Here is a 27,728-nt window from a genome sequence, read left to right as displayed (position 1 = left end):
GGCTGACTTATACCCCTCTCAGGAATTGCTTTCAAGAAAGATTGGAAGAATACAAGATAAGCCTTTATCAGTGAAAAAAAAATGGCATCAAATTAACTCCTTACTTTGTAAATGAATACTGGATCCAGATTCTATGAATTGCAGGCAGAAATCAAAGAATATTCAAAAATATTTGGTTTGTCCAGTGGATCTAATTTTTGTGGCTGGCAGGGGAAATGGGGAGAACTTGCTTTGTTTTTCAGTAAGAAAGGTTTCTGACTTCTTGACTGAATGAAAAGAGAGCCTATTTTGCTGGAAGGGGTCCTGTGTCTTTTTTTAATTCCTGTCTATTTCTCAAAACAATAATATATACATAATTTAAGTTTCAAAGTACATCAGTTAAGTATATACCGGAAAATCCCAAATCATGAACTAATCAGACTAGACTGAATTTTAGAAGGTCCTTTAAGGGATATTATGGTCCTTGGACAGAGCTACTAACTTATAAATGAATTGAATAGTTCTAAAATAATATGCACTGCTAACATTAATAACAATCTTTCATCCCATTCCATTAGGTTATTTGCAAACAAGAAAATGTCTTTTTCATAGGAACGTAGGAGCAATGCACTCACCACCTTTGAATTTGAACCTGTTGTCAAATTATAGCACACAATGAGTGGAATACAGAGATGTAAATAAGAAGAGTGTTTTCCATTAAGTTCATGTTTAGCAGGTAATGAGAAAACAAGGTGCAAGGCAGATGAGCGTCTTTGATGCAGTTGTGTTTTGTTAGAGCTGTGTGAAAAAGATATAAATCTTATTAGTAAGGTTTTCATGCCCATTTGCATCCATCATTCTCCAAAAGATTTAATACTTGTGTTTCTTTGCAATATTTATTTTTTCTGGTCGTCTCTCTTGTTATTGTGGATGGAACAAACCATAGGCATTTCACAAAGCCCTCTTTGGGTATTTTAGACTCAGAGAGTAAAAGAACTTTTCATTAACACCTCTGAATGAGTCGTGCAAAACATTTTTAAGACGTAAATGATGTGGGGTAGTGAGTAGAACATGGGAAAAGAGATTGCATCAAGGCTTAAGCAGTGGATCCAAATTAAGCTGAGGGATGTGGAGCACAGGCCTGTGGTTTAGCTCTTTGGAGAAGATGGCTGCCTGCAGCATTGGGAGCTCCGGTGATGCTGGCACAGGGACATGGTGGAGTGCAGCGCAGCTTCACAGCACACCACCACCACGTCCCCAGAGCAGCAAAAGCTACATTACTCGCTTGCTTGCAATGGTTTGCGTTTTACCCAGCACACTGACATTTGCTTTTGAAAAGGCTGACCAGTCCTTTGTGTCCGTGAAACACCACCCATTTTAGGTAGTTCTTGAAGAACCAAGTTAAAAATACTAGGACTACGTCAATTGCTGTGACTTGGGCCCATTTATGAACTTCCTGTGGAAGCCTGTAGTTTCAAAGGGAGAGCCAATCCAAACTGGTTCAGGAAGTCTCGAGGTCAAGGCATGAACATAATTCTTCAGCCTGCTGCTTGTTGTGCATGCAGTTTTACTATTGGGGGTGAAATGAAGGCTAGGCTCCTGTACAGCCCCTTTATCAAGATAACCAGGGTGGAGGGGAAGAGCCCCAAGCAGACGTAATTACTGCTGAGATAGCTATTATTTGCTGTATTTGTCAGCATGTTTTAGACAAAGACATGCCTGAAAAGCTTTGATGAAATGTAAATGCACATCCCATGTACATACACATCCAGTGGCATAACAGCGTATGATCTAATTGTAAAGCAAAGCGTACAAGCAGGTGCACCTATTTACACATGCATACATGACGTATGGACGTGGATGTTGTATTTGCTGCCGAAGTAGTTTGGGCTAAAATGCCTTACCATGGATTTAAGATTTCTAGTAAGAACACCTATCAAACATACATCTACCACAACCACACAGGAATAAAAATTTCTTTGAACTGTAGCTTGCTTATGTCCAGAGGCTTTTTTTAACTGTTTGAGAGGACAAGTGTGTTGGATTAAACCCCTGAAATACATGGTGTTTGAGCCCATGAAAAACTTTTTTGTGCATTCACCTGTAGACAATTTGTGTTTAGCATCTGGTGATACCTTATGGAATCGCTACATTGATGAATAGCCAAGTACAACTCTTCTATCACACTTCAGAGAACAGAATGTGAATGTTATAAAAGACTACTATAAACCAGGAGCCTTCCCTACTGTGTATGACTGGGGAACAGCAGGGTGGGAGAGGACTTCACAGAAACTCTGATGAGAAGATTCACCATTTAATTTTCTTGCTTAAAAGCACAGCCAGTTGAAGTGTGCTGCTATGCAGCTGGCAGGAGAATCTCAACAGCAATACCAAGATTTTAATCAGCTGTGAGAAATACAGCTGTAGTATTGCATCAGATGGGCACAGTGAATGGCCGCTAGAAACTCCTGAAGCCTGTCACTCCATGGACAGAAAATGCAGCTGAAGCAATTGGTACAGCTAAAGCACCTGATTGTTTTTTTATACAAGTGCAGCCTCCCCCTTCCTATGACAATTAATTCAGGTGAACTGTGGCCCAAAGAAAACCATAAGGCTATAGTTGTTTCTGTCTCAACAAAGAGCAAATGAGGGGGAAGCATGCTGGAGATAATTAGAATAACCTCTAGAGTGGTTGTGAAAGGAGAAGCAACACCAAATTTCCGGATGTTTCTGACATTTTCTAGAAGATAGGGGCAGGAAAAATACACGTAGTTTGTTAGCTGGTTTTGACCCGTACAGCGCTTGCCCATATGCTGACCATATCAAGACTTCTCATCCCAGTAAGCAGTCCCGTTACCATACTTTCCTGTTTATGGTAAAACTCAAGGAGAATTTTGTCAAGAAGATAAAATCAACTCATACTTTGTTTTTCTGCTTGTCCTAGCTAGAGCTGCTCAGTACAGACATGGCTGTCAGAGGATATCTAAAAGAGATACACACGTTCAACACAGTTCCAGCTGTCTTTTGGCTCACTGCTATGTATGATAATAGCAAGGTTGCTGACATTACCCTGCATTTGTAATAAAAGCAAGCTCTATCTGTACTGGAGACAAATCTAGGCAAAGCAGGCTTTGAGCTACAGATTCAGCATAGATTTTACATAACTGTTTTGGGAAAGATTTTTCCATCCTTTTCTTTTCTTGCTTTTGCAGGAAAACAAATTCTAGCTGTCGATTCCACTCAGTTCCTAGTTCTCTCCTTAAATCCCTGCTCTGTGACTACACTAAGCTAGCATACACCCATAGCATTGATGAGAAGCTTTACGAGAGTCAGAATTTGGGTTTTGTAAGTCTAGTGTTTCCCAGGGCTGGTGATACGTTAATGTTTGCTATGGAGGTAGCACAGAAGTGGTCTACAATAGGGCTTAGCTTCTCTAAAGACCTGTATGGATCAATTGCGTGGAATTTTGCTGACAGTCATTAAGCTGAAGAGAACCAAAGTGATCATGACCATTGAGAGAGGTTTTTTAAAGAAATATAATTTTTTTTTTTTTCAAATCACTGATAAAAATCTCTACATAGTTCTTCTTTACGTCAGTGTGAAACATGCTGTGCTCTTGATATTGTAAATGGGAGAAAGTCCCATAAAAATGCTGTCACAGAGGGAAGGAAGATCAGGGACTGAGCCTAGAGACAAGGGAAAGAGATGTTTTCACTTGTGATTTGGTGAACATGATGGAAAATGAAATCTCATGAGCTTCCACCAGTTCTTGAATTTTGCAGCATAAACCTGAAAGAAAGCTTTGTAAGTTCATTGCAGAATAAGGGATGCTGGTACTAGACTTGACTTCAGGCCATGCACAACCTGTTGAAAATCTTGACAACAGTCACAGACAGCTCTGACACAAGTCATGCTTTTATTTCTGTTTCTGAGTATTGTCTGAATTGCGGCAGGGAATTAGAAAGTGATAGCCGTTAATGCACTTCAAGCATAACGGACTTCAAGCTGCTCATAGACAGGGAGCAGTCTGCGGGAGATAACCCGTTGCTGCTGAGAGCTGGGCACAAGGCATGCTTCACCTTGCATTGTCAGGAATTAGAGACAGAAAAACAATATATTAAGTGCTCTTGGATGGCAGAGTTTTTCTAAGAAGCACCTTTGAGAAGTGTCTCTAGACAGTATCAGTAATGTCATATTAATACCAAAAAGAATGAAAGATTTTAATACATTGCCCACATGCAGGTATCAATTTTCCAACAGCTCCATGACTGCTCTCCTGTTTCCTCGTATTCGTGGAGCTGTTTGACTTGGTTCATGCTGGGGATGCAGATGTGTGGGGAGTGAGGAAGCGAGTGTGTTCCCCCACACAGCTTTGCATTGCACATCGCCATCCTGCACACATAGCACAGCCTCAGAGGGCTGCTGCTGCTCAGACACAACGTGCTGGATCTCACCCTGGCTTTGTTTATGAGAAAGCACAGTCTCATAGACCTCCCAGGAAAAGGTCCAAAGACCTCGGCAGATGTTGGCTTTATTAGCAGATGGACTCCATTGTGATGGCTATTTTAATGATCAAATTACAGTGCAGAAAAGCAGGAATGTGTACACATCACCCTCTTCTTGTCCTGAGGGCTTTTATGCTTGGGTCATCTTCTCAGTCTTCACTGTTTGCATTAAATGAACCAGAAATACATTTCAGTGGGGTTACACAAGAGGAGAGAGTCTGCTGTGTATTGCAGAATTGTCCTGGATGATACTTATGGAGCACAGAAGTGATGTCGGTGTGATTTAAGCATTCCTAGCACCGTGGAGAAAGAAAGCACGTGCTGCAGAAAGGGCGATGAAATGTTTGTAATGGTCAGGCCTTTTACTATCATTAACATAATATGTTATTGCATGCCTTGTTCTGTGCATGCCTTTCTCCTCTCCCACCCCCACCAGGAGCCTTACTGAGAAGATTTATTGGAGTAGAGATTGCACAGTAGAATGCTGTAGCCTTTCCAGAATCCACTGCTTCATGACATGGGGTATATCTCTAGATTAGATTTTTAACAAAAGCAACAGAATGCTATTGCATTTTAAATGCAAATCCAGTCTAGTAGCTGATGGTTTGTTGTGCCACCCAGGAAGGTTATTTATAGTGGACAACACATTTTTAATTATCCTACAAGAATTCTTCTTTTACAGGACCCAAAGAGGGGTTAATGTAAAAACTCCCTCTAAAAATTTGGTGTTTGGTGGCATACAACAATTAATTTTACTTTAATCAACCAATTAGAGTTAACGGATGGAAGACCATATTTAAGAGGCACTATTTGTTTTGCCAAGAATTCTCTTAAAGAGCTTATAAAAGGATCCTTTCACTTGAGTAATTGCCTGGATTAATTATATGCTATCCATCAAAGGCCTAGAGCAAACAGATTTAGACCTGTCGTTCGTGAGCACCTTTTGGTGCTCTGACTCATGCTACACCAGCTTTATCAGTATCACACAGATGCTCAAACTTCTTTTTCTCAAGAGAAAAACAGCTAGGTTCAGATGAACTAAGACAAGGGATAGTTGCATGTCTGCTCCACAGTCTCCATCCAACTATTCTCAGCTGTCCCAAATGAAATTCGTCTTCAGACTGTTGGCAATTTGTCCTTATGCCTTGAGTACATTTACAAAACTTAGATATTAACCCACTGTATTTCCCCGATAGGCCTTCTGGGCAGGTGGACCTCATCAAAGATAGCTAGTTTGGTGTTTCTGATGAAAGTTTCTTATCCTCTTACGTTTCAGGTATCAGTCTGCATTCTGCATTCATTAGTTCTGAGAGTTGGCTAGAAGAATTCAGAAAAGACTCTTCCTTAGCACACATGCCTACAGAAGTAATGGACTGCATACAGTACAACACATCTTTGAAGTCAAATCTTCTGGTCCTTAAATAGAAAAGGGCATTATGTGAGGTAAAACTGGGCACCTCAAATTCTTTCCTTCACACTTTCTACTTTCACATTGCTAGGCTTAAAAGATCCAGACAGTGGCAGTGAGATAAAACATCTCAGTGAATATATCCAGGGTAAAGAGCCACTGTGAGAGTGACATATTTTAGTTGTCTGGGCAAGTAATTTGTCTTGTCATTTGATAGCAGTTTTAAGAAAAAACATTGCTTCAGTGGCTACAAGAGAGATAAAATATGCATGCCTAATTGAAAAGCCTGAGGAAAAAAACCCCAACAAAATAAAGGAATTCTGTGGTTCATGACATTTTTTCTGATTTTTTCATTTGCAAGTAAAAAATAATATATATATATACCGAAGTGAATTCTGAAGTAAACCACATTTTTGAGTTGCAGCATTAAGACGGTTTTCATTTTCCACAATTATTTGGGAGAGGGGCCAGAATTATTTAATAGATTCATCTCAGCCAAATATTACAGATCTATGTAATTTTTAATCATTCCAAACATGATTTTCCAACTTAAAAGAACCTCAGCCAAGCAAAAGTACAGCCAACTTTAATTTTAATCTGGGAAATGAACCTGACCTCTTAGAAGACAGAAGAGAGCGCTTTGCTTCAGCCCTACAGATTTGCAGTTAAGCTCTGTTTCTCTCTTCTGGAAATACTCTGTTTTAACAATTGGATGAATATCTGAAATGCAAGAAACCTAAGTTCACTTGATCCTAACTTCCCCTGTTTGTCCCCAGATTTGGCTGCATGATGTTGATAAAGCAATTGATCCAGGTAGTACAGGGAAATAACAAGTCGCCTTCCATCTTAAAGAGTTCGGCAGGGCAGTGTGGTGTTCATTATGTTGAACTTACTGTGAGTATTTTCCATGGAAAGTACAGAATAACAAACTGGCAACAAAATGAAAAGAGAACATAAAGACTCTGGTACCAAGTTTTAGTGACTAAATTACATTGCCAAAAAATAAACAAATAATAATCAGGAGCATATCCCTAAACTTCAATCTATGATATGTGCCATATTAACAGACAGTTTCATTTTGTGAAATGTATAATCTTTTTCTAAGAGGATCCAGGACTCAGAAGAACATTAGTAAATGTGTCATAGTTGGAAAAGTGACTATATAAGTGGAATCTGGATGATAAATGATACTATGCTAGACGCTCATTTAGGGTACATTTGTACCTCTGATTATACGAGCAGCAATTTGTGATTTGACTGCCTTGATGATTTACACTAGAACCTAAAATTGGAATGAGCTGAAACATTTTCCTAAAGGAAAACATTCACAAAAGAATTGTACGTGAACCATAGATCTGTTTTGACAGAGTTTAAAGGAACTCCTATATGCTGTGGCCTAAGATATAGAAAACCTAGTCTCTGCTTTTCACAGGTATGGTTTTCCAGATCACCTTGAGTGATGACTTTGAATCAGTCAGCACTGGTAATTAGATTCTGAGTTTCTCACAACCCAATGCCTAAAACACCAGCCACGGGGAGAAGGAAAGACCCACAGGCTTTGGTCTCAAAACCCAAAAATGGACACAGTCCTGTTTCATTTCTAGAACGTCTGAAATAATTTCTTTTCAGTTGTCTGAGGTTCAAAAATAAATTCCTACACCTCAGATGTTCCAGCAAAGAAAAACAGTGGTCTCCTGGTCAAGTCCTGTACAAACTGAGCTAACGCTCCAGACTTTGCAATAATCAGTTTTCCATTCTACACTCTGCACTCTTGGGCACTCTTCTACTGCTGGATCTGACAGACTGATGTTGTTACTGCATTGAAGGGGATCTCTTAAAGTCATACATTACGAGTGTCAGTTCCATTTTGGAAATGGCAATTACAAACCAAGGGTGTCCTACCATTTCTAATACCACTTTTGAAATTCCATATTCTGCCGTTCTTCCACTATGTGCATAACCAACTGTTACTCTACTTATGCATGAATGAAATTGAATTCAGTAATACTATTACAATGCTTCGAGACAATTCTTGTATTAGGACTCATTATTGTACAAGGTGTTTGTAACTTCATTTCTAAGCAAGGTACTATTTGCAAGAAATTAGTATTTTGTCTATCATAGCAGATTCAGAGTTTGTGAAGTATTGGTGTTGTGTTACTGCTACTTTTCCTGATTTTAGAAAAAATATATGCTTTCTTTGAAAAAAAACCCAAAACACCCAAACCCTGAAAACTGTCATTACCTGCATTGGAAGTATCATTTTCTCTGTAATCTAAAAGGCTCTAGGAATACTTATTTTAAGTGTTTTCCCAATACAACCCTAAACAGCTTTTAAAAAAGGCAAGGTTCTCTACCACAGAAACCAACACCTCTGTCTTCCACCACTTCCATCAGGCTTTTGGAATAAGGTGCCAAGAATTCAGATTTCTATTAAAAAACAGATCACTAAAAAGTCTGTCTGCAGCAAATGATGATTGATTCAAGTTCAGTTTTGTGTTTCACTGATACATTTTCCAAGCTGGCATCCTCCTTTGAGTTTTCACTACTATTATCACTTAAAATTATGTTAAACTGGATATTCTGAGAGGATTATAATGAGTTACATGCATTTGCTGCTATGATGATCACATTTACCTAACTGACACCTAATCACGTGTCATCCAGACTAGATTCCAGAATCAACAGTGTCATTCTGGCTGTACTCTGAGTTTCAGAACTATCTGTGCAAAAGTACAGAGCAACTGCTGTAGTGTACGAACCTAGACACGCTAAGGAAGAGGACTTGTAAAGATATTCTAGTTCTCATGGTAGTCAATAAGCTCCTTGTGCAGCTATGAAACATATCTGGATCAAATTTTTACCTGTATAAAATTTTAAACTTGTATATTATGCTTGTAAGATAGCAGAACCGTCCACCAACATGGAACATCTCCAGGGGAGCCCTGCGTGCAACAAACATGCCTTGGTTCTGCTTGATTCCATTTGCGAAAGTCCCACACGATGATTAATACACACCTTTTTCTGAAGTGTCTATCTGCAATGTGTTTTATGAATTCTAATTCTTTGGGCAAGTAGTACTGCTCAGATCTTTCATTATTGGTGTTCTTCTCCAGTGTGTGCCTTTGCAGAAATCCCCAGCTTGGCTGCCTGAAAGCAAGAACTATAACTCAAGAACCGTCACCACCAACAGAAAACAGCAATACTAGCAAGCATGATTGTTAAGTAGTTCCAGATAGATTTCTGTATCTCAGCTTGGCCATAAGAATGAAAGCATTACTCTGTGCCTTAAGAATGGGCATGATCCTGGGGTACACATCCCTCTATATTAAGGATAAAGTGAAAGCCCTTTAAGTTTGCAGTAAAGAGGAAGAAGAAAAGTAAAACCGTGCCTCAAGGGAGATGGACAAAGCAGTTCTGGTTTAGATCCTGGTAGGGATCCACAGTGTCCAAAGCCTTCAGTCCAACCTGTACTCTAAACATGACATTGCTCTGGACTTACCCACCTTACACAACTGACTGCCAAAGCATAAAGTTAAGAAACGTGCAAAAGACCAAAACAAAGAATTTGTAGTAGAGGAGCGGTTTCAGCTTTGCTTCCCAGACAGTGGTCTCCCGGGAGAGGTGTACTTCTCATATTCTGAGATGACCATCAGGTGACCAGCTGAAAGTTGCTACTTATAGCTTTTCTTTCTCTTTATTAATGAAGTTTTAGGTGGTTGGTTTATTCTGTCACTGATTTATAGAGAGAAATAAGTCTTACAGAGGGTTCAGAGTGAAATCAGAGGGTCTTATGCTGCTCAAACATCACAAGTATAAATATAAAGTGACTCTGCTGAAGCCAGGGTGAATCCTCCCCAGTTTTATATCGTTGTACCCAAAGTGAGACTGTCACGGAGATAAGTAATTTTATGGAGGAGAATAGGGCAAAAGTGTTGGGAGGTTTCACAGTCAGAGGCCATTTCTGGTGTAACTAGGGGTTACTCAGCAAATCATTTGATACCCATCCTGATAATTAGTGGATGTGTTCCTTGTTATCTTCTGTCCCTTCACAGAAATGCAGAATGGAGTTTCAACATAATGTAGATGTATGGTGTGCGTTGTCTGGGAAGGAAGAAGAACTTCACAGCACAGTGCTTCTGTCACTGCCAAGCACTCAGGTCTTCATTATGCCCATCTCCTTTGCATTGCAAAGATTCAACATAGCAAAAGGTTACCACAGATGGGGAATGATATAGTGATGGAGATCAACAGCGCTGTGATTTAGCAAGGGAAAGAAGGAAAAGAGAAGCATAAAAAGAATCTTAAGGAAAACCTCTGCTGGGGCTGTTGGATATAAAAGCTCTGGGGTGCCTGAGAAGCTAATGATTTATTGAAAGTAAAAGCTCTGTGGCGGCTGACATATGATGTAAATAATATTTTCAAAGGAGTCTCTAAAGACTGCCTTTAGTAATATATTATGTATTATCGGCTGCCCCATTGTACCTTCTGGCACAGCGGAGTGCTGGGTGTGGTGCAGCTGAGCGTCAGCCCTTGCTAGTTCATTGCCAGGTCATCTCTGGGGAGGAACTGTTCCCTGTTTACAGGAAATGCAGCACAAGGGCCGGAGGGCCAAGCTGAGCACGAGCTGAGGCCACCACAGCTCACTGCCTCTCCCGCATGCCTGGGAGAGCAGGAAGGGGGTATGCCACTTGTCAGAGGCACAAGGACGCTGTGTTTTGTTTTCAGGCATGTCCTTTTACCGCTGCTTTGTTTCACCTAGTGTTGTAAAGCCACAGAGCTGGGGAGAGTAATGGTGCGCACAGACAGCAGTGCACCCAAGGGTACCCACTGAGCCTGAAGTGTAGGTAGGCTACACAGGTGCCTCAAAGCAAAAGCCTCAAAGCCATCCATCCTAGCACATCTGGGACATGGCTAGTGAAACCTTACTCTCAGGCTTTCTCCCATCCCTTATCTACTGATAGTGCCCCAGGCTGGGACGGAGGACATTCCCTAAGATGGTGCCCAAACACCTTTGTGCTTCTCACTTTCTGCATTCCCTTCCAAAAGTAGACCTGCGCCAGCCCTGGGGTTCTCATCTCCGGGAGCAGCATGTGTAGCTGGGAGACTTTTGTCCCTAAAGTTGTCTGGAAAACAGCAAAAGCCTTACGCACCTGACCAAAATTCCTCTTCCCCTCTCCTGTATTCCGCACAGCAACAATGCAAGAAAGAGCAAAAGTCAAATTGAAATGCTTGTGGAATTCAAGAGTCCCTTTCTGGCCTTGGCAGGCAAACAGCTTATGCCTCAGAGTGTGAAATGTGATTATCCCTGTGTTACCTTGCCTTGACAGGCTGTGTGTGTTACTAGCAGACATCATGTCTTTCTTGCCCTTTTCAGACTTCAGATACAATATTTGCCTTGATGATCTGCCATGGGGAACTGACTAGCTAAACACATGCTGCACTAATAGGCATTTCCTTTTATTGGCTTTAAATGCATTTGGACTTTGATTTCCTTTAGTAATGAGCCTTCCTTTTGCAGAATAAATTAAAACAATCATTTACAAATGGATACAAGGAAACAAATAATCAGTTTTAATAAAACAGGGTACTTCAGCACCCTATTGCATATCCCAGATTACTATCACTGCATTCAGTTCATATGATTTTAATTTTTTGCTGTAAGAATGTCACTGTCTGAGAGTTTGAACTAGTAACTACTGGGCTTGGGACTTGAGATAGGGATAGGGATACTGCATGCAGAAAAAGGCTGGTTTCAATCCTCTTGGCCCAACAATGGAGGGTTGGGGTCTTTTCATGTGTTGATTATTTTTCCTTCCCACTTGATAGTGTGAATTTTATATATGTGGGTTTTGCATAACCCAGCTGTATTGAGGTGAGATTCTGGTCTTGCATCCAGTACATTATAATTAGTTATGAGCTAAGATTCCTGTGACAGAGGAGTTAAAATGGGCACAGGGTGGGGTCTGTGGATGGGAAGGTTATGGCAGCAATTTAGTAGTCATTTGTAAATTTAGCAGATACGATCTGAGTTGATGTGTCAAGCTCATCACCACTCGGCTGGCTTCAGGGAATATACTCTTGTAGAGGACGTAGTCCACAGAGAAAGAATAACTGTTTGTACCTTCTGAGGTAGTTCTTAAAAGCTTGCTTTGCTGACTCAGGTCAAATAATTGCCAATGCAATCACCAACACACACAGAAAAACATTTATGGTCATAAATGTCATTCATTTCAGAGCTCCGGTGGATCTATGTCTAAATGAACTCAACACCACTATTTCTCTTTAGCAAATATTTGAAAGGATTGTCTTTTAGCAGTCCAGAAACATGGTTTCGCTAATGAATGGAGGAAACATCCTAGACAAAAAGACATTCTGTTACCCCGCAACAGGCAGAGCAGAAGTCAGTGCTTTCCTCAGAAACCCAGGCAGTTCGCTTTCCTCCTGTTGCCACTATGTGTAAACATTGAATATGGTAAGCCCTGTGTTGATAATTACTGACCTTTAATATACTGGTTCCACTGTAGGAATGGGGCCAAGGATGTGATTTTTAGCCTCTTCTACTGCTTTCTTTATCTTGTGGCAAAATTTTTGGCCAAATACTGCTATGATCTTTACTTGCAGGCACTTTTGAAATAATAAGAAATTTTCAGAAAATATATCAGGGGCTCTTTGGCCTTCAAGTATATTGAAGTAGTAACTAATTTGCATCATCCAATTTGCAGTTTGCAACATATGCAAAGAAAATATCTATTCTTTTTCTGTCCTCATACTGACTGGGGAGATAGAGTGAAAGACCACAGGGAGGCAGCAAGGAGGTAATCCAGGTAGCCTGGGTGTCTGAATGCTGAACAGCTACCTGTTAACCGAATGATGTCACAACGGTTGAAACATCACACCCTGGACAGTTTTGGGAACTCATTAAACAAGCTATCGTTTGCTGATGCCTTGAGTTTTATTAGTTGCGATCTTCCTTTATGCAGTATATATCTTATGGAGACAAATTATTAGTTCATTTCAGATAGGAGCACAGCAGATGTTCCTTAAGTGCTGCACTTGTTCAGTGCATAAACTTGTTTGGTTCATACTGTTCTTTAGACTCAAATACATTGAAACTTACTTCCAAAAGAAACCAGTTTAGTCCAGGGAAACTAATTCAGGTTAACTGGTGCTGATGATTAATGATAAGCCACCCAGTCTTCTTCTCCAGAAGTTGCATTTTGTAAAAAGGAAATCCAATTATAGAAGTCCCCGGTGCCAGGACAGACAGACAAGAATGATGGAGGTGCTCAGGAGCTGTGATGGGGTAATCTGTGATGAGAGCTATGATGTCCTCACTGGTCACATCACACTTGTTTTGATCTAAGATGTGTACAGTCGTGGGAATCTCGTGCTGACCTGCTCCCTCCCATATGATTAACATGGAGGAAATCTCCCCCTCTACTCTGTCCTCCTGAGACTCCAGCAGGAGTACGGCATACAGGTCTGGAGTTTTCAGCCTAAGAAGGACGAAAGACCTGTTAAAGTGGGTCCAGAGGAGAGAAAAAAGGTGCTCAGAGGGCTGGAGCACCTCTGCCATGGAGACAGAGAGCTGGAGTTGTTCGGCCTGGAGAAGAGAAGGTTTTGAGGCGATCTCATTGTGGCCTTCCAATACTTAAAGGGGGCTTTTAAAAAAGAGTGAGGGTGTCTTTTTACATGGGCAGATAGTGATAGGCCAAGAAGAATGGTTAATGGTTTTAAACTAAAAGAAGAGGTGATTTAGATTAGACATTAGGGAGAAATTCTTTTCCTAGAGCATGGTGGGTTGCCCGGAAATCTGTGAATGTCCCATCCTTGGAAGTGCTCGGGGCCAGGTTGGATGAGGCCCTGGGCAACCTAATGTAGTGGAAGATGTCCCTGCCCGTGACCAGGGGATGGAACGAGATGATCTTTAAGGTTCCTTCCAATCCAAACCACCCTATAATATGTTCTATGATTCTATGATCACTGTGCCTCTAAAACTGCATGACATCTGAACCTTGCACAAATTCTTACTGCTTCAAGGGCATGCTGTATTGCTCTTGACTGACCGACAAATTTCTGGCACACTTCCACTGCCAGCTGCAGAATCGGTAGCAAGGTAGAAATATGCTCTAACTCTGTCCCAACACACATGATGATACCTTTTAGGCACTAGGGTGGATCTACTGCACTGGCATTTGGAGGGACTTTGCCAGCATGTTTCAACAGCCTAACTAGCTGCACTTCAGATGTACAAGGAGCCACTTGGTGGAAAGGATGAATACTCCACAGGTATCAGGAAGCATAGCTGAGTGGTAGCCTGCAGGAAAGAGGACTCCCCTTCTCCCCTCATGATTGCTGCTGGGGCATAGACCATGAAGCAGAAGGCAAGTGAGATTTATGAGCCTTTCTTTAGGATGCATGACTTAAGTCACTGAAAGCAAACTGCAAGCCATCTGATCATTACTGGTACAGAGGACTTATATCACCCCAGTGGAAGTCACAGGCCTCAAGTTTAGATTTTCACTAACTCAGATTGTTTTGTTTTGTTTTCTTTGTTGGTCTGTTTTTTTCATGCAGTTGGTGACTCTTAAAAAGGAAACCAGACATCACTTGGGAGTGTGCCTAAGAGATGAACATAGAGCCAAGTGGATTTGTATTGTTTTGCAAGCAAGAATACATGGTCTTCAGAGACCTTTACTATAAAAACCTTGGCTGGGTGCTTTTGCAACTGTTATATCACCCACTTAAATCCTTATATCTCACTAATGCTGACTGAATAACTTCTGAAAATCTTAAAAAATTGGTGTAATCATTGCTAAGGAATGGGTTAGAATTTGCAAAGTCATTTGAAGGACAGATGTGAAATTAAAAGAAGGGTATGTATCTCTTGTAGAATTGCACATTCAAGCAAGATAAAATACAGTATTTGTCAACTTGTGAATCATTTTCTGTGAGCTCTCACACCTGTTGTGTATCTCAACACTGTTGTCTCACGCATGCACCATCTGTGTTCAAACTTCCCAGCCTGTGTTCTGCAGGGTTCACAGGCAGTAGAGACTCGTGTCTGGACTTTATTTACAAAGTGCTAATACAATGATTAGTTTGGCTTCCCTCTCTGTGATGGCTTCACCTTCCCCTCAGGCACTGAGGTCACTAGAGGTCAAATGTAAGCATACTACAGGGGCAGGATAACCAGAGTCTGTAGAATCCAGACCACCTTTTTGGATGGAGTGATACATGTGCAGAGGCAAAAGTACACAAATAACTAGTAGGGTGGATCCATACAGCTTCTCCCTACTCTGTACCTATCAGCAGCTCTGCTAATTAAAATGTAACTGGTGCTAACTAAAAAGACTTTTGCTGCACCACATCCTCCTGCATTTATTCAGTCAATTAAATGTCAGACTGTCCCAGAAGGCCCACTGCTCCCTTTGTTGTGATGGCTCACTCTGGGAATGAGTTAGAATGAATAGACAATTGCTGAAGGAGCAGCAGATAATGTGCCAGCAATCTGTTCTCATCCAGCCAAATCATTGCTACAAGGAAGATAATTAATTGGGGATTACTGTGTCTACTGAGATACTGCTAACTCTCGGACTGTTCTTCCCTTATTCTTCACACCCACGCTTTTATTTGCATCTTCCATTGCATTAAAGTTCATTGCTTCCAGTAATCTCAGTTAGCAGTGTTTTTAATGAACTAAAGAAAAGTATCACTTAGTCATTCCTGGGCACAATTCAAGCCTCCAGAAGCTAGGAGTACTAGGAGATCACTGGAGCATAGACATAAAAGATGGATGATGACATACATGTGAGTTCATTGAACTAAGTGTGTCTGGGGTATCAGGAAATGTGCACTGCCCAGGAGCTTCTGTGACAATGCAGAACAATCTCAGAAGTAAAGACCTGAGTGCTACTGAAGTGATCAAATGAGAGGACAATGGAAATGGTGGCACAAATATACATGTGCCTATCCCGTGTCCAAATGATACCCATAACATTTTGAGACTTCTCTTTAAACTCAAGTTGGTGCCACTAGGATGCAGGTCTCCTGCAAACAAAGCCCATGCAATAGTTTCGCAATATTGCAAGTTCTGCTATTGTACAAACCTTTAGTAATGCCATAAATAATGATTACAAGATTAATATACTGAGGCATTCTTCCCAAATTATAATGTGTTCTCATATTAACGCTATACAATCGTTTATCAGAGAGAGGGAGAGAGAAAAATAATACCAAAATTTCATGTCTTCTGGGACAGACAGTTACAAACTGCAGAAGGACTGTGTGAGTAAGGACTGAGAATGGCTAAATTATTAATAAGCTTCCTGAGCTGTTCCTGTATTCTCCTGGTTCTTATGCTGAGGTCCCTTTGTTGTGGAAGCTGGAAAGGTTTTCAAGAGTGTGGTGATGCCACCCACACTGAGAAACTGCAGCTGCTACTAGTAAGCCAGAGTAGACAATGGTGAGGAACAGCGTTACTGCTTGGACCTTTGCTCAGCCATGACGAATGCACTCAGCGGCCTCTGAGAACTCCTGCACTCCACACATGGGGAAAAAGAGGGAGGCATAGCAGAAAGGCTGACAGTCACACTTGCATGGGAGACACATAGCCCTTTTTGCAGCTTAGAAGTAAATGCAGATATGTAGGGAGTTTCCTTTCTGAAAGGAAATAAGAATCTTGTCAGTGACCTTGGGAGTCTCATCATTGTCCTCTCACTTACATTAGCCCATCTTTGCCCAGCCTTCTGTTACTCTAGTATTGGCTTTGAAGCCTTGGGTTTGTTCACATCTGAGATCTCCAAGTGGAGTATTAAAGAAAAATAAAGAGATGAAGCAGAGCTGTGAAAAGAAGTTAATATTTCAGAGGAAATAAGAAGTATAAGAAGAAATAATATAAACCGAGTTATCCAGGCCCACATTACAGACTGACCTGGCTGACCAACATGTCTGCTGGAAAACATGGAGATGTCAGATTTTGTTTCTCAAGACAGAAGACTCACCCTGTTGGCTGAACACTGAAATCTTGCCCTGGAAATGTAAAAGGCTGGGGGACACTGTGGTGTATAAGCTGTATATAAACTCCCAGAATGACACTGTGGTCAAAACCCCAAATCTGATCCTTGAATGTGAAAACTCGGTAAAGTCAGGTAGGAATAGATGAGTGTTACAGCTGATATATACAGTTTGGTATACATCTTTTGCCATTGCTGGAATAATGAGTTACGTGTTGCAGTACCAAGAGCAGCATCAAAACTGGATGGCAGCAAAAGCTGATGCTAAAATGGTTGGTAAATTGAATAATGCTAATGGATAATTGGATGAAATTCAGAGATTTTAGAATTATTAAATCATAGGTGGCATAACGTAGTAAGGCACCAAAATCTTCATCTATTTCATATAAAAGTCAAAATGAAGGGACAACTTTAATACAGCTTGTGAGTACACAGTAACAAAACCTGGAAGACTGCCACCAGGTTTAACAAGATCCAGCAACTGGAATTTTGAGCTGGGCATGTACAGATCAGCTTTAGTCATGCTTTGTGGAGATTTTGACTTCACTGGTAATTTTAATTGAAAATAAAAAAATAAAAAAAAATATAAAATGCTGTGAAGCCATGGGCCTGTATTGCATGGGTCTGTGTTGCACACCAGGTCCAGTATTCTTACTGCACAACTTTCTCTGGGTTTCTGGACCTGAATTCATATTCCCTTGAAACAACCCAAGGATTCTGGAACCTGAGTATCTTGTACTTTAATTGATGACATTGGTATTACCATTATACTTTTTTCTCATCCTTTTGATGTTTTCCCAGAAAACCCATTGTCACAATATCTAATTTCCATTTTAAAGTGTTAGTGTGATTTCACTGTATCTATTTTGAGGAGTTGACTAGGGAGAAACAAAGAAGTTCGGGTTGCAACTAAGCATGAAGTTTTTACTCCAAAATGAGCCAGAACATTGATCTTTTGGGGAAGCTTAAAGAAGTTCAGTTAACTTCCCATTGGTCCTTTCAGTGTCTTCTGCTTGCCTAAATGACCTAACCTTTGAACCTAGCAGCCAAAAAACCCCCTGCTTGATAAATCTTGTTTTCCAAGCCCTGAAGTTCTGCGGGGATTCTATATGTCTGAGCACCATTGAGTGTGGGAATAATTGAGCTAGTCTGTTCTGTTTTTCTGCAGTGCCTACACTGAGCCCTACAAGGTGTGCCCAGTCTCTGTGACACCAGTGGAAGTTGTCACATCAGATGAGGAACAAAAGAGTTCAGAAGATGATGAGAGCAGCCTTGGTGATCCCAGTCTCACCACCAAGGTAAAAAAACCCTAAAAATGGTTAGTGCATGAAACGTGGAGAAGGAAAAGCAATTTGCAGAAGAACCTGGATTCTCAGCTCTCTCTGCTTTTTGTCTGTAGCATTTAGAAATGGCAGAGCCATCAATCCTATACTCCCTCACTGCACTAGGAATAATTTACCTCTACAGCACATGGCAAAGGCAAAGAATGTAGTCTGAAGATGGACAGTGGAGGCAACATAAACACCAAGAAAGGCTTGACTTGAATGTCAGGAAAAATGTCACACTCCAAAGCATTTAGTTGCAATCTTGAGAATTTAAAATTACGTTGAGTCAAAAAAGACAGATGGAGGAGACCTGCACTGCACACAGAGAACAGTAAACAGTCTCAAAGGTCTCAAAACAAGCAGGGCAGCTACTGACTCAACAGCAGGAGTACGTAAGAATGTCTTTGCTGCTCCTTACATATTTCCACTGGGTGGGCTTGGTTTCTAGACTCTCGTAATCATTCTGTTTTGCAAACCTTTAACATATCAAAATACGCACTCGTGCACACACACAAAACTCAAATGCGATGGAGTTGGGAGTTACAGATTTGTGTGCCTTGAGGAAGCACCTAATTCAGATGCCTTTCAAGGGACTGCTCTTAATTCATATAATTACACAGATCCTTCAGGACAGCTGCGATCTAGCTCTTCAATGATGGGATCTGGAAGACAGATGCTTTTTCTTGTCTCTCATTGATTCACAGAGCTAACCTGAAAAACCGAATTGTTCTTGTAGTGCCTCAGGCTACTTACCATTGACACTACTGTGAACTGCTACATACTGCATAATAATTACAAAAGGGGCATTATGAAGTCATTCAGAGACTGAAGCTTATAAATCTGCTATGAGCTCTCATTGTGACAGTAGCACTCTTGTCTGGGTACCATCATTAGCTACACTACACCTACACTGAGCCATCTCTGAAGTACAACACACGCATATTAAAATGCATGAGGAGATGCAATTTGTCCATGTTAGTGTGGCAAGTTAGTGGCGCACACAGTGATGGATCTTCTGCTTCCACGTTTTCACTAGTTCCCCTGCTTTGAAATGCAGAGGGTATGCCAAAAGAGTACTCCAGGGAAGTGACTTGCACGATACTAATGCTTCTGGTTTAGAAAATTGTTCTATGATCTACTTGTGCTGCTCTTAGGTCAAACAACTCCATTCTAGCCCCATGGAGGCAGCTTTTCCTCCAGCCTCACAATTTTTTAATGCTGGATCATTTTGGTTCAGTTTTTTTAAGGAGACCAGTCTGTTTCTGATCAAGGTCATGCAAACAGCTGGGTCAGCACAACTGAAAGCTGGCACTGTGCTCAGAGGGGAGTGACTGACTCCAAACTGCCATCAGTCTTTATGATTAATATGATCTTAGCCAAAATTCAGAGACCTCAGTGTCACATGGCCTGTCTAAAGCAAGTCTGAGAGTGTCTCTATGCATTATCTGTCTTGTGTTATTTAGTTGCTGTTTGTTTAACCAGGAAACGAACTCTGAGATACACAACAGTGTCTGTAGACAGATTTCTGGGGAGAGGGGCTAGAGTGGGTATAGGTTCCTCAACTATTCACTTTCTGGAACAATGTCCAAGTGATTTTTATAAGACTGCAAAGCTGCAAGTGTTTTAGAAATCTTTCCTCCCTGCAGCCAGTCATGTGGTACAGCTCTATCCCAGTTCACTCTTCAGAAGCTGTCCTCCAGGCCTCACTCCAAGCCTTTGCTTGGCAGATGGAGGCCATGGCAGCCATGTAGAGACCCTAGGCTTCCTGCTTCGCTGAGTCTTCTCACCAGCATGCTTGGTCTGGCAAGCAATGTCACAAAGACTTGATACTGCACTCATTTCCCCTGAGTCCACTTTAGGTCACTGAGGGCTGCGTTTCTTTGCAACTTCTAGACCACTCCTCCCTACTTCATCACTGCTGAAAAAGTCAAACTTTTCCCAGTACATTCTTTTCAGTACATATTACTATGCTTTGGCCATCTCTTACCATAAGGATGAGTCATGAAGTAGGAGAAAATACTATTAGCCACTTGCACCTCAGAGCCATACAGTTGGCTTCTTTCAGAGTTATCTGTGTCTTCCAAGATGCCTACCAGTTAAGTAGATGCCTCTGACATTTCAAATAATGTTATCTGGTGAAGTACTGAACTAATCCTGGAGATATTTATTGAAAACGATTTATGACCATTTAGTTTAGACACTTTGTTTAGTACGCAATAAAGTGCTTACTAAAAAAAGTGTCTAAACTTTGCCCTATTTGCTTCCACAGGTCTCACTGACAGCAGTCAGAGCAGTTTGGCATGTGATCATTTTGATAAAGAACTCCCTTTTCCAAGTGTCATATCCTCAACAGCTGTGAAGCTAGCCTGTTCAAAGTTCAGCACTTTCTGCTTCTTTGACAAATTTTGGACCTGTAAATATCCACAGAAAATTTCACTCCTCCTTCAGTAACAAGACTTTTTTCAAAATTGTTATCTGTATTAGCAGATATTATATTGTACTATATTACTAGTATTTCAACTGGGGAAATGGCCTGTCGTGGAAAGTCTAGGATGCCAGACACAGAACAACAAAGAATTAAGGTCTGGTCACTATTTTTACTGTAGAAATATATCAGTTCAAAGTGCTCTGTAACACTGCTTTACTTTGTAGAATGAGAAATTTCTTAATTGCTTCTGACTTCTGTTGACAGAAGGAAGGCCAGTCCAGAGCTCACCTCATTGCCCAGGAGCTAATGTCTTCAGAAAAAGTGTGAGTTTGTTTTTACAGCCTACCTTGTTGTTCTTCTGAAACTGAAGCTATGCAGTCCACCCTTCAGTATTCATTCGATGGCAGTTAATAAAAGTTTGTCTCTCTCCCCAGATATGTGGAAATGCTCCAGTTGTTACGTGTGGTAAGTAAATAATTTTAATCACTGGAACCTAGATACCCTTTTATTTAGCTACTATTTAAAAGACATAAAAGCACCAAAGGGATTTAAGTGAATTTGAGGAGGAATGGCTTACTGTGAACCAACCATTCAGATTTATGATTTGTCATCTAGAGGGAAAAGCGTTGGCCAACAGTTGGGGCTTGTTGGGGCTGAGACTGGTGTAAAATGCAGAATAAGCCTAGTGCAGAGAAGGAGATGGTGATAAACAGGGGTGAAGACTCTTCCGTCGAGTGGGACAGATGAAAATAAGAGCTATGAAGCATGGGGATTTGGTTTCAATGGACTCGCTCTGCTTCCATTTAAGCTTCTTGTTTTCCAATAATGCAGATTGGTAAATGCCAGTGTGCTCTGGGTATCCACACTATGTCCCAGTGTTTTGGTTTAAGACAATTTAAGAGGCAGATACTTCAAAAACAAAAATAAATTTCAAAGAGCAGAGTAAACCCTCTCTTAAGATGGTGCCATCCGCAGACAACTGCGTGTGGAGAGACAAAGATGGCAGCAGCCCTCCCCCCTCTCATGTCTCCAGTGGCAGCAGCTCCATTGACAAAGGTGGCCGGACCCTCTGGCGTCTGGAATTTGGGAACTGAAGAACTCTGTGAGTCTGCAGTACCAGCCTCCCTGTCTGTTCCTTAGGCTGGCGGCATCCAACCAGCATCAGCACTGCAGCCTCCAAGCCACTGGTGCTGTGCTGCTCTCTTGGGTCCCTGTTCAAATGAGGGCTAGGGAGACAATGGACGCTCAAGCACACAAAGAACAGCGGCCCAACCCCAGCCAGTGCTGGCCTTGCGCTGCAGGCAGATGTTGCAAAATTCACTCTGAAAGTTTTTGATTTTAAAATGCAGGTTCTCAGAGGGTTACTGTTGCCACCCAGAAGCAGCTCTCTCCTAAGGTCAGAGAGAAACAAAAGCAAACCGAAGCGTAACTTCTACCTGTGCTGCCTCAGCTATCTTGTTCTGCGAGAACAAAAGGGGAAAGAGCAAGAGCCAAGAGGCAAGAGAGCTCTGTTTGGGCCACCTTAACTTGAAAAAGCCAGGCACCCTCTGTTTCTGGCTGTGCCATGGGGTCTTGATGAGACAGCAACAATTTTGGTCTCAGATAGGTATGGAATACCAAAACATTTGGGGTTACCCAGGACACACAGTTAGTCACCATGGGGAAAATACAGATTCTGGGGTCAGAAACACATGAGAGAACACCCAGAAAAAGCAGCTTTTAATGCCTGGTAGAGAATTCCTGCATGGCATAAGCAGACCGGTGGCTTTGTCCTGGAATAACTCTGTGTCCCTTTAACAGATCTGCCTCTGCTTCCCTGGAGAATGGTACACAGCTTAGGTGGCCTTGCTGTCAGTATCTTTCTTGGCTGTTAGTTGAAAGGTAGTAAGGAATAATAGCCACCACACAAAGCATACCCCCTGCTGCTTGGAAAGACATTTCCTGAGAAGACAGGAAGTAGCCCCAGGCTGTCCTTTGTCCACCCCAAACACCAGCAGTGGAACAGGAACTCTGATGGGGACAAAAGTAATGAGGTCAGAACCCAAAGGATACTAAGTGTGACAATGTCACTGAATTGGGAGGAGCTGTGGATTCCCTCAAGGGCAGATAGACTTTGCAGAGAAACCTGGACAAATTAGAGAGATGGACCATCATCGACCATATGAAGTTTAACAAGGACAAGTGCCAGATTCTCTGCCTGGGACAGGGCAACCCTGGCTGCATATTTGGACTGGAGAATAAGAAGCTGGAGAGCAGTGCTGTGGAAAGGGGCCTGGATGTCCTGCTCGATGGTCAGCTGGGTCTGTGTTAGCTGTGCCCTGGCAGTCAGGAGGGGGCTGTGTCCTAGGGGGCATTAGGCACAGCAGGACCATCAGGGGATTGTCCTGCTCTGCGCTCTGCACCGGTATGGTCTCGCTGTGTGTCCTGGGGGCAGTTTCGGGCACCACCATTAAGCTATTAGAGAGTGTCCAAAGGAGGCCACGAGAATGGGGACGTATTCAGGGGGTAAGCCTTATGAGGAGTAGCTGAGGACACTTGGTTCATTCAGTGCAGGCTGAATGACTGAACTCAGACCTCACTGAGCTCTTCAACATCCTCTTGAGGGGCAGCAGAGGGGCAAGTCCGATCTCTTCACTCTTATGTCTCAAGAGAATGGCTGGAGCAGAATCAGCAGAGGTTTAGGTTGGGTATTGGAAAAAGGGTTTTCATCCAAAAGGCAGTTGAGTACTGAAACAAGCTCCCCAGGGAAGTGGTCACAGCACCAAGCCTGTCTGAATCCCAGAAGCATTTGGACAATGCTCTTGGGCACAGGTCTTGGAGTGTCCTATAGAGGGCCAGGAGTTGGACTTGACAATCCTGATTGAATATGCTTGCGACTCAGCATATTCTATAATTCTGTGATAGTGCTGCCTGCTCATTGTGCCTCTCGAGCAATCTACCAAAGCAGTAGGACGAGACACCTTAAGGGACTTAGATGCTTAGCTAATTAATTTGCCAAAACTTTGGTAAATTGGTGATAACTTGCCTAGCCATTTTCTTCTTCTGTCCTGGCTTTCCTCTGGCTTCTGACCACTGAGAACACTCAAAGAATTCATTACTGAAATTAATATTTCCAAAAATATCACCAAGAAAAAGAAAAGGAAAAGGGTCTGCCAGCTTTAGAGAAGAGAAATATCTATACAGGAAATCACCTTGCACAGAAAGTATTAGCCACTCTGCACCTTCATGAAAATATTCTTCGTCCTTTTCCATTTCCAAATACATTCATGCTTTGGTACATTATAGACTGCATGTAAAAGCAGACCTGAAGTAGAGCATGAATACAGTGGAGGGAGAGCATTTAGTGGAGGAGTCTAGGAGAGGCCTCTCATTTGCATTATATCCTGGCATTTTCCATACACCTCTAGGGGACAAAAGGGGCTTACTAATGCCAGAAAACTTTTCATTATATAGATCCAAATCTTGAAATGCACTTCAGTGCCTTTATCCACAATATAAATGGCTGCACACCCTCATGGCTGCTATAGCACCATGTTACTGTCAGGGTACCTTGCCTATGCTGTTACTGGGTCAGGAAAGAAATGCTTCAGGACTTTCCCTGTCCCTTCCCTTTTCTGCTTCCTCTGGTAAATGCCTGTGTAGTGAAATTTGTTTCCTTGCCTGCCCATCCCACTGGAGTAAAGGGATCTTAGGAACATTTGGCATATTCTTATTATTTCCCTAGTTACAAAAGAAATTAAGGAAAAGAGAAGGAGAAAAAAAAAGAGAAGTTAATATGTCAAATTAAAGTAAAAAATGGGCCTAAAATAAACCCTTGAATGAATGGACTGGTGGGCAAAGTTAAGGCATTTATATGTTGTGAAATATCAGAATATCTGTAACCATACACTATGACATTCCCTGTCCCAACTCCCTGGGTTAAAAATTTAATAAAATTAAATCTCATCCATTTTAGAACTGGAAGGAGCCATCAGGCCTATGAGCAATCACCAACTGTATGAAGTTTAAGAAAGGCAAAATCCCAACTTTGATTAATTATTTCCTTACAGAGTGGAAAAGTTCTTACGCGTCTTGACCCATACACTCCTTTAGGGGTTACAGGAGGCTTTTCTTCAGCAGAGCCAACAAGCAAGTTTTGCAGATAAGATTTAATTGTTTGTATGAGTTGGCTTTCTAACTAATGAGGATGTATGTATGAATGGAACCTGGGTCAGAGAATGAGGGAGAAGATAGAAACAGGCAGCCTGCTTTCACACTTGTCTGCTAGTTCAGGCCCTCATTGGTTTAGAAGAAGTCAAAAATCTTTATGGGAGCAGGCTCAGAGGGTATGTTTCTGTGTTTCATTGGTTGCCTGTTGCTCTGGCATACCCCCTCTCTATTGCCATAGGCTGATGTCTGTATGATACCTGCCTATTGCAGTGGCATTCAGAAATAATCTGCAGGTTTCTCCGTTGCAAACACGTTCAATCTAGACAACACTGTCACTTTTTCCATCCTAACTGATGTTGGATCTTTATGTTTGCCTGCTGCCCAGTGTATTGTTCAGAATATCTAGAGAAACTATTACCAATTTTACTACATGTAAGTCCCTTAGAATGCTGGGGTAATATTGCCTAACCAAGGCAATATTTTCAATCCTCCTTTAACACTAAAAGTTATAAAAATCTAATTGCTCCTTTTCCCATATTTGAATAGTTTTAGGAATAGTCACATCAGCAAAAAATCATGCTGTGCTCTTGCTGTTGACACAAGTTCCACTGGCAGATTTCAGAAGCAACCACAAGTGACCACAGTCACCAAATTGCTCTCAAGGTACAACATACCATTCATGACTGGTTAGGAACCAAAGACTTCCTTGACGACATTGCTCAACCTAGGCATACATTTCTGTTTCCCATCACCAGCTTTCTCAAGAAAACTGTTTCTAAATGCGTATCATCAAGTCTCAAGTTTCATCTTCTCATGTAAACCCACATATTGGTAATAAAGGGAAAGAACTAAACCACACCCTAGCTGCTTTCAGAAAGGAAAAAAGGCTTTTCATAAGCCTTCAGCAAGAGCAATTTCCCATCTCATTTCCAGGCTTGGCTAGTGCTGCTGTTCATTCAGCATAACAGAATTTGTTTGGCCTTTCAGTGGAGACTTTAACAAACTGATTGATTGCCAAAATGATGACATTTCCATATACCCACTCTGCTATTGAACTGAAAGACTGGAAACATTGTGTTAGCTCACAAACTTGGTATCAGTTGGTGTGGTAGTAGTGATAATAATCTAAAAGGTTAGCTGTTACTTGCCCTACTCAAAGGTAGTGCAGTTCTCTGCAGCAGTGAGTTAAGAGCTCATTCTGGTCTGAGCAGATGGAACTGGCCGGGCCTTTTAGTCCAAGTTCATGACCTCTTGGTACTCACAGTTTTTCCAAAGTTGATTAGTCTTTGAATTTCCTTCAGGATCATTTAATCTTCGAGTTTTGTCATTCTGTCTCCTGTTATGCTTCCCCAGCAATGAGGCTGCACTGCAATGTTTTTCTTAGTACTTGCTCCTGAACAAAATGCTGCAGCTGGCTTTCTCAGCCTAAAATTTCACACATCACCAAGATGGTTTATTTGCTTCCCCATAGCTGGTCTGTTTCAAATGGATTTACAAGATGTACACAAATCAAACTTCGTGTGACTCAGACTGCTTCAGGATCCCAGTCTGTATGGGACCAAGCATTTGCTTTATAGTGTATCATGGTCAGGTTTATTTTGCCTTTCATTTTTGATGGTGGACCATGTTCGTGTTTATTTTGCCTTGGGCTTTTGTACATAAAACCATCTTTTTTGTGTGTGCATAAACCCCTTTGAAGTAGTTATTACTTCCCTCCAAGATATTTACTGAATTAAGGACAGCTCTACACTGAAAAGACATCAGCCCTAACACCTCCTTTTAAAAAGAAAATTGATCTTGTTTCCTGGTTTGCATTTTCCACATAACAATAGACCACAATTATTAGAAACAAAAAGACTCAGATTTATGCTTCCTAAGCATTTGGAGATATAGATATGAGTAGATATGATAAGAATAGATATGTGCTGGTTCTCCAGCCTTCAGAGAAGTTTGGAATTCAATCCTGCACTAGACACCCCAATGTTCATGACTACAAAATGAATCTTAGGCAGTAAAAAAGAACAAAATTATCTTAGTGCTCAAGCCTCTCACTTGAAATTAAACCTCACTGATTAAACTCTACTTTCAGAACTCTTGTGGGTGGCACATTCTCAAGAACAAAAAAAAACCTGCGTAATTTATGAACCACTGCTACATGTTAGACTAAACAGAATTCCGTCTTCCTAATTATTTACACTTCCAGTGAATCATTTGCTGAGCCTTTTTTATTACCGTGAATTCCTTGGATGATGTTCAAAGTTCCACTGGACCAATCAAGTCACTTCTTCACTAATTAAATGTTTTAGTGAATGCTACGTGCTGGCTAAACAAAGAGCTAGCTTGCTGTCAGGCCTCCTGAAGCTCTTATAGAAGCCTAAGGACAGACTCTTAAAAAAGAATAGCCTGCCCTCACTTACACTAGGCTGCAATTTTTCTCATTTATTTATTCATTGTTGTGTTCATTGGCAGTGGGAAAATAACTATGTATTGGCCAGGGAGCTTCCACAGTAGGAATGTTGAGCAAAAATAGCTTTCAGATAATCTGAATATCTCTTAAAAGGAGAAGGAAGCCACACCAGCACATCTGGATCAGAACAATTCCCTAGTAAAAAGCTGCACTGATACAGTATTCTCAGTGCATACGGTACAGTCTGCTGGGTCTGAAATTCATTTGCAGTGTTTTGGATGAATGTGTCTATTTGGCTGCATGTGAGTGTGTGCTGAGGTCAGGGTTCCTGACCTAGATTGTACCCTGCATGGCAGGACAAGAGACTAATTGCAGCGGCTGTGATAGCATTTTCTGCTGATCATTTGGCATTGTTTCTGCTGAGTCCAGTGGTGAGAAATGTGAGATCACTGCTTCGTACAGATCAGTATTCAGTCTACTGTAGGAGATGTGCCACTTTTTAATTTGGG

General features: G+C 41.4%; 1 protein-coding gene and 1 long non-coding RNA gene across 3 annotated transcripts in view; one reads left to right on the top strand and one right to left on the bottom strand.

The window, feature by feature from the left end:
• LOC136296493 (uncharacterized) overlaps positions 1-27,728 on the bottom strand; it is a 105,680-nt gene that overhangs the window by 36,457 nt on the left and 41,495 nt on the right. The window lies entirely within an intron of this gene.
• FGD5 (FYVE, RhoGEF and PH domain containing 5) overlaps positions 1-27,728 on the top strand; it is a 78,130-nt gene that overhangs the window by 10,662 nt on the left and 39,740 nt on the right. For both annotated transcript variants that reach the window (XM_066195738.1, XM_066195737.1), the window contains exons 3-5: positions 18,079-18,208; positions 20,928-20,986; positions 21,098-21,128. In XM_066195738.1, the coding sequence (XP_066051835.1) occupies positions 18,079-18,208; positions 20,928-20,986; positions 21,098-21,128 (220 nt within the window). The remainder of the gene's footprint in view (positions 1-18,078; positions 18,209-20,927; positions 20,987-21,097; positions 21,129-27,728) is intronic.

This window comes from Chamaea fasciata, unplaced genomic scaffold (assembly GCF_029207755.1).
Source record: "Chamaea fasciata isolate MVZ Bird 193981 ecotype frontalis unplaced genomic scaffold, bChaFas1.0.hap1 SCAF_13, whole genome shotgun sequence".
Taxonomy (NCBI): domain Eukaryota; kingdom Metazoa; phylum Chordata; class Aves; order Passeriformes; family Sylviidae; genus Chamaea; species Chamaea fasciata.
Note: the sequence above shows the minus strand (reverse complement) of the source record. Positions and strands in the feature narration are given on the sequence as shown.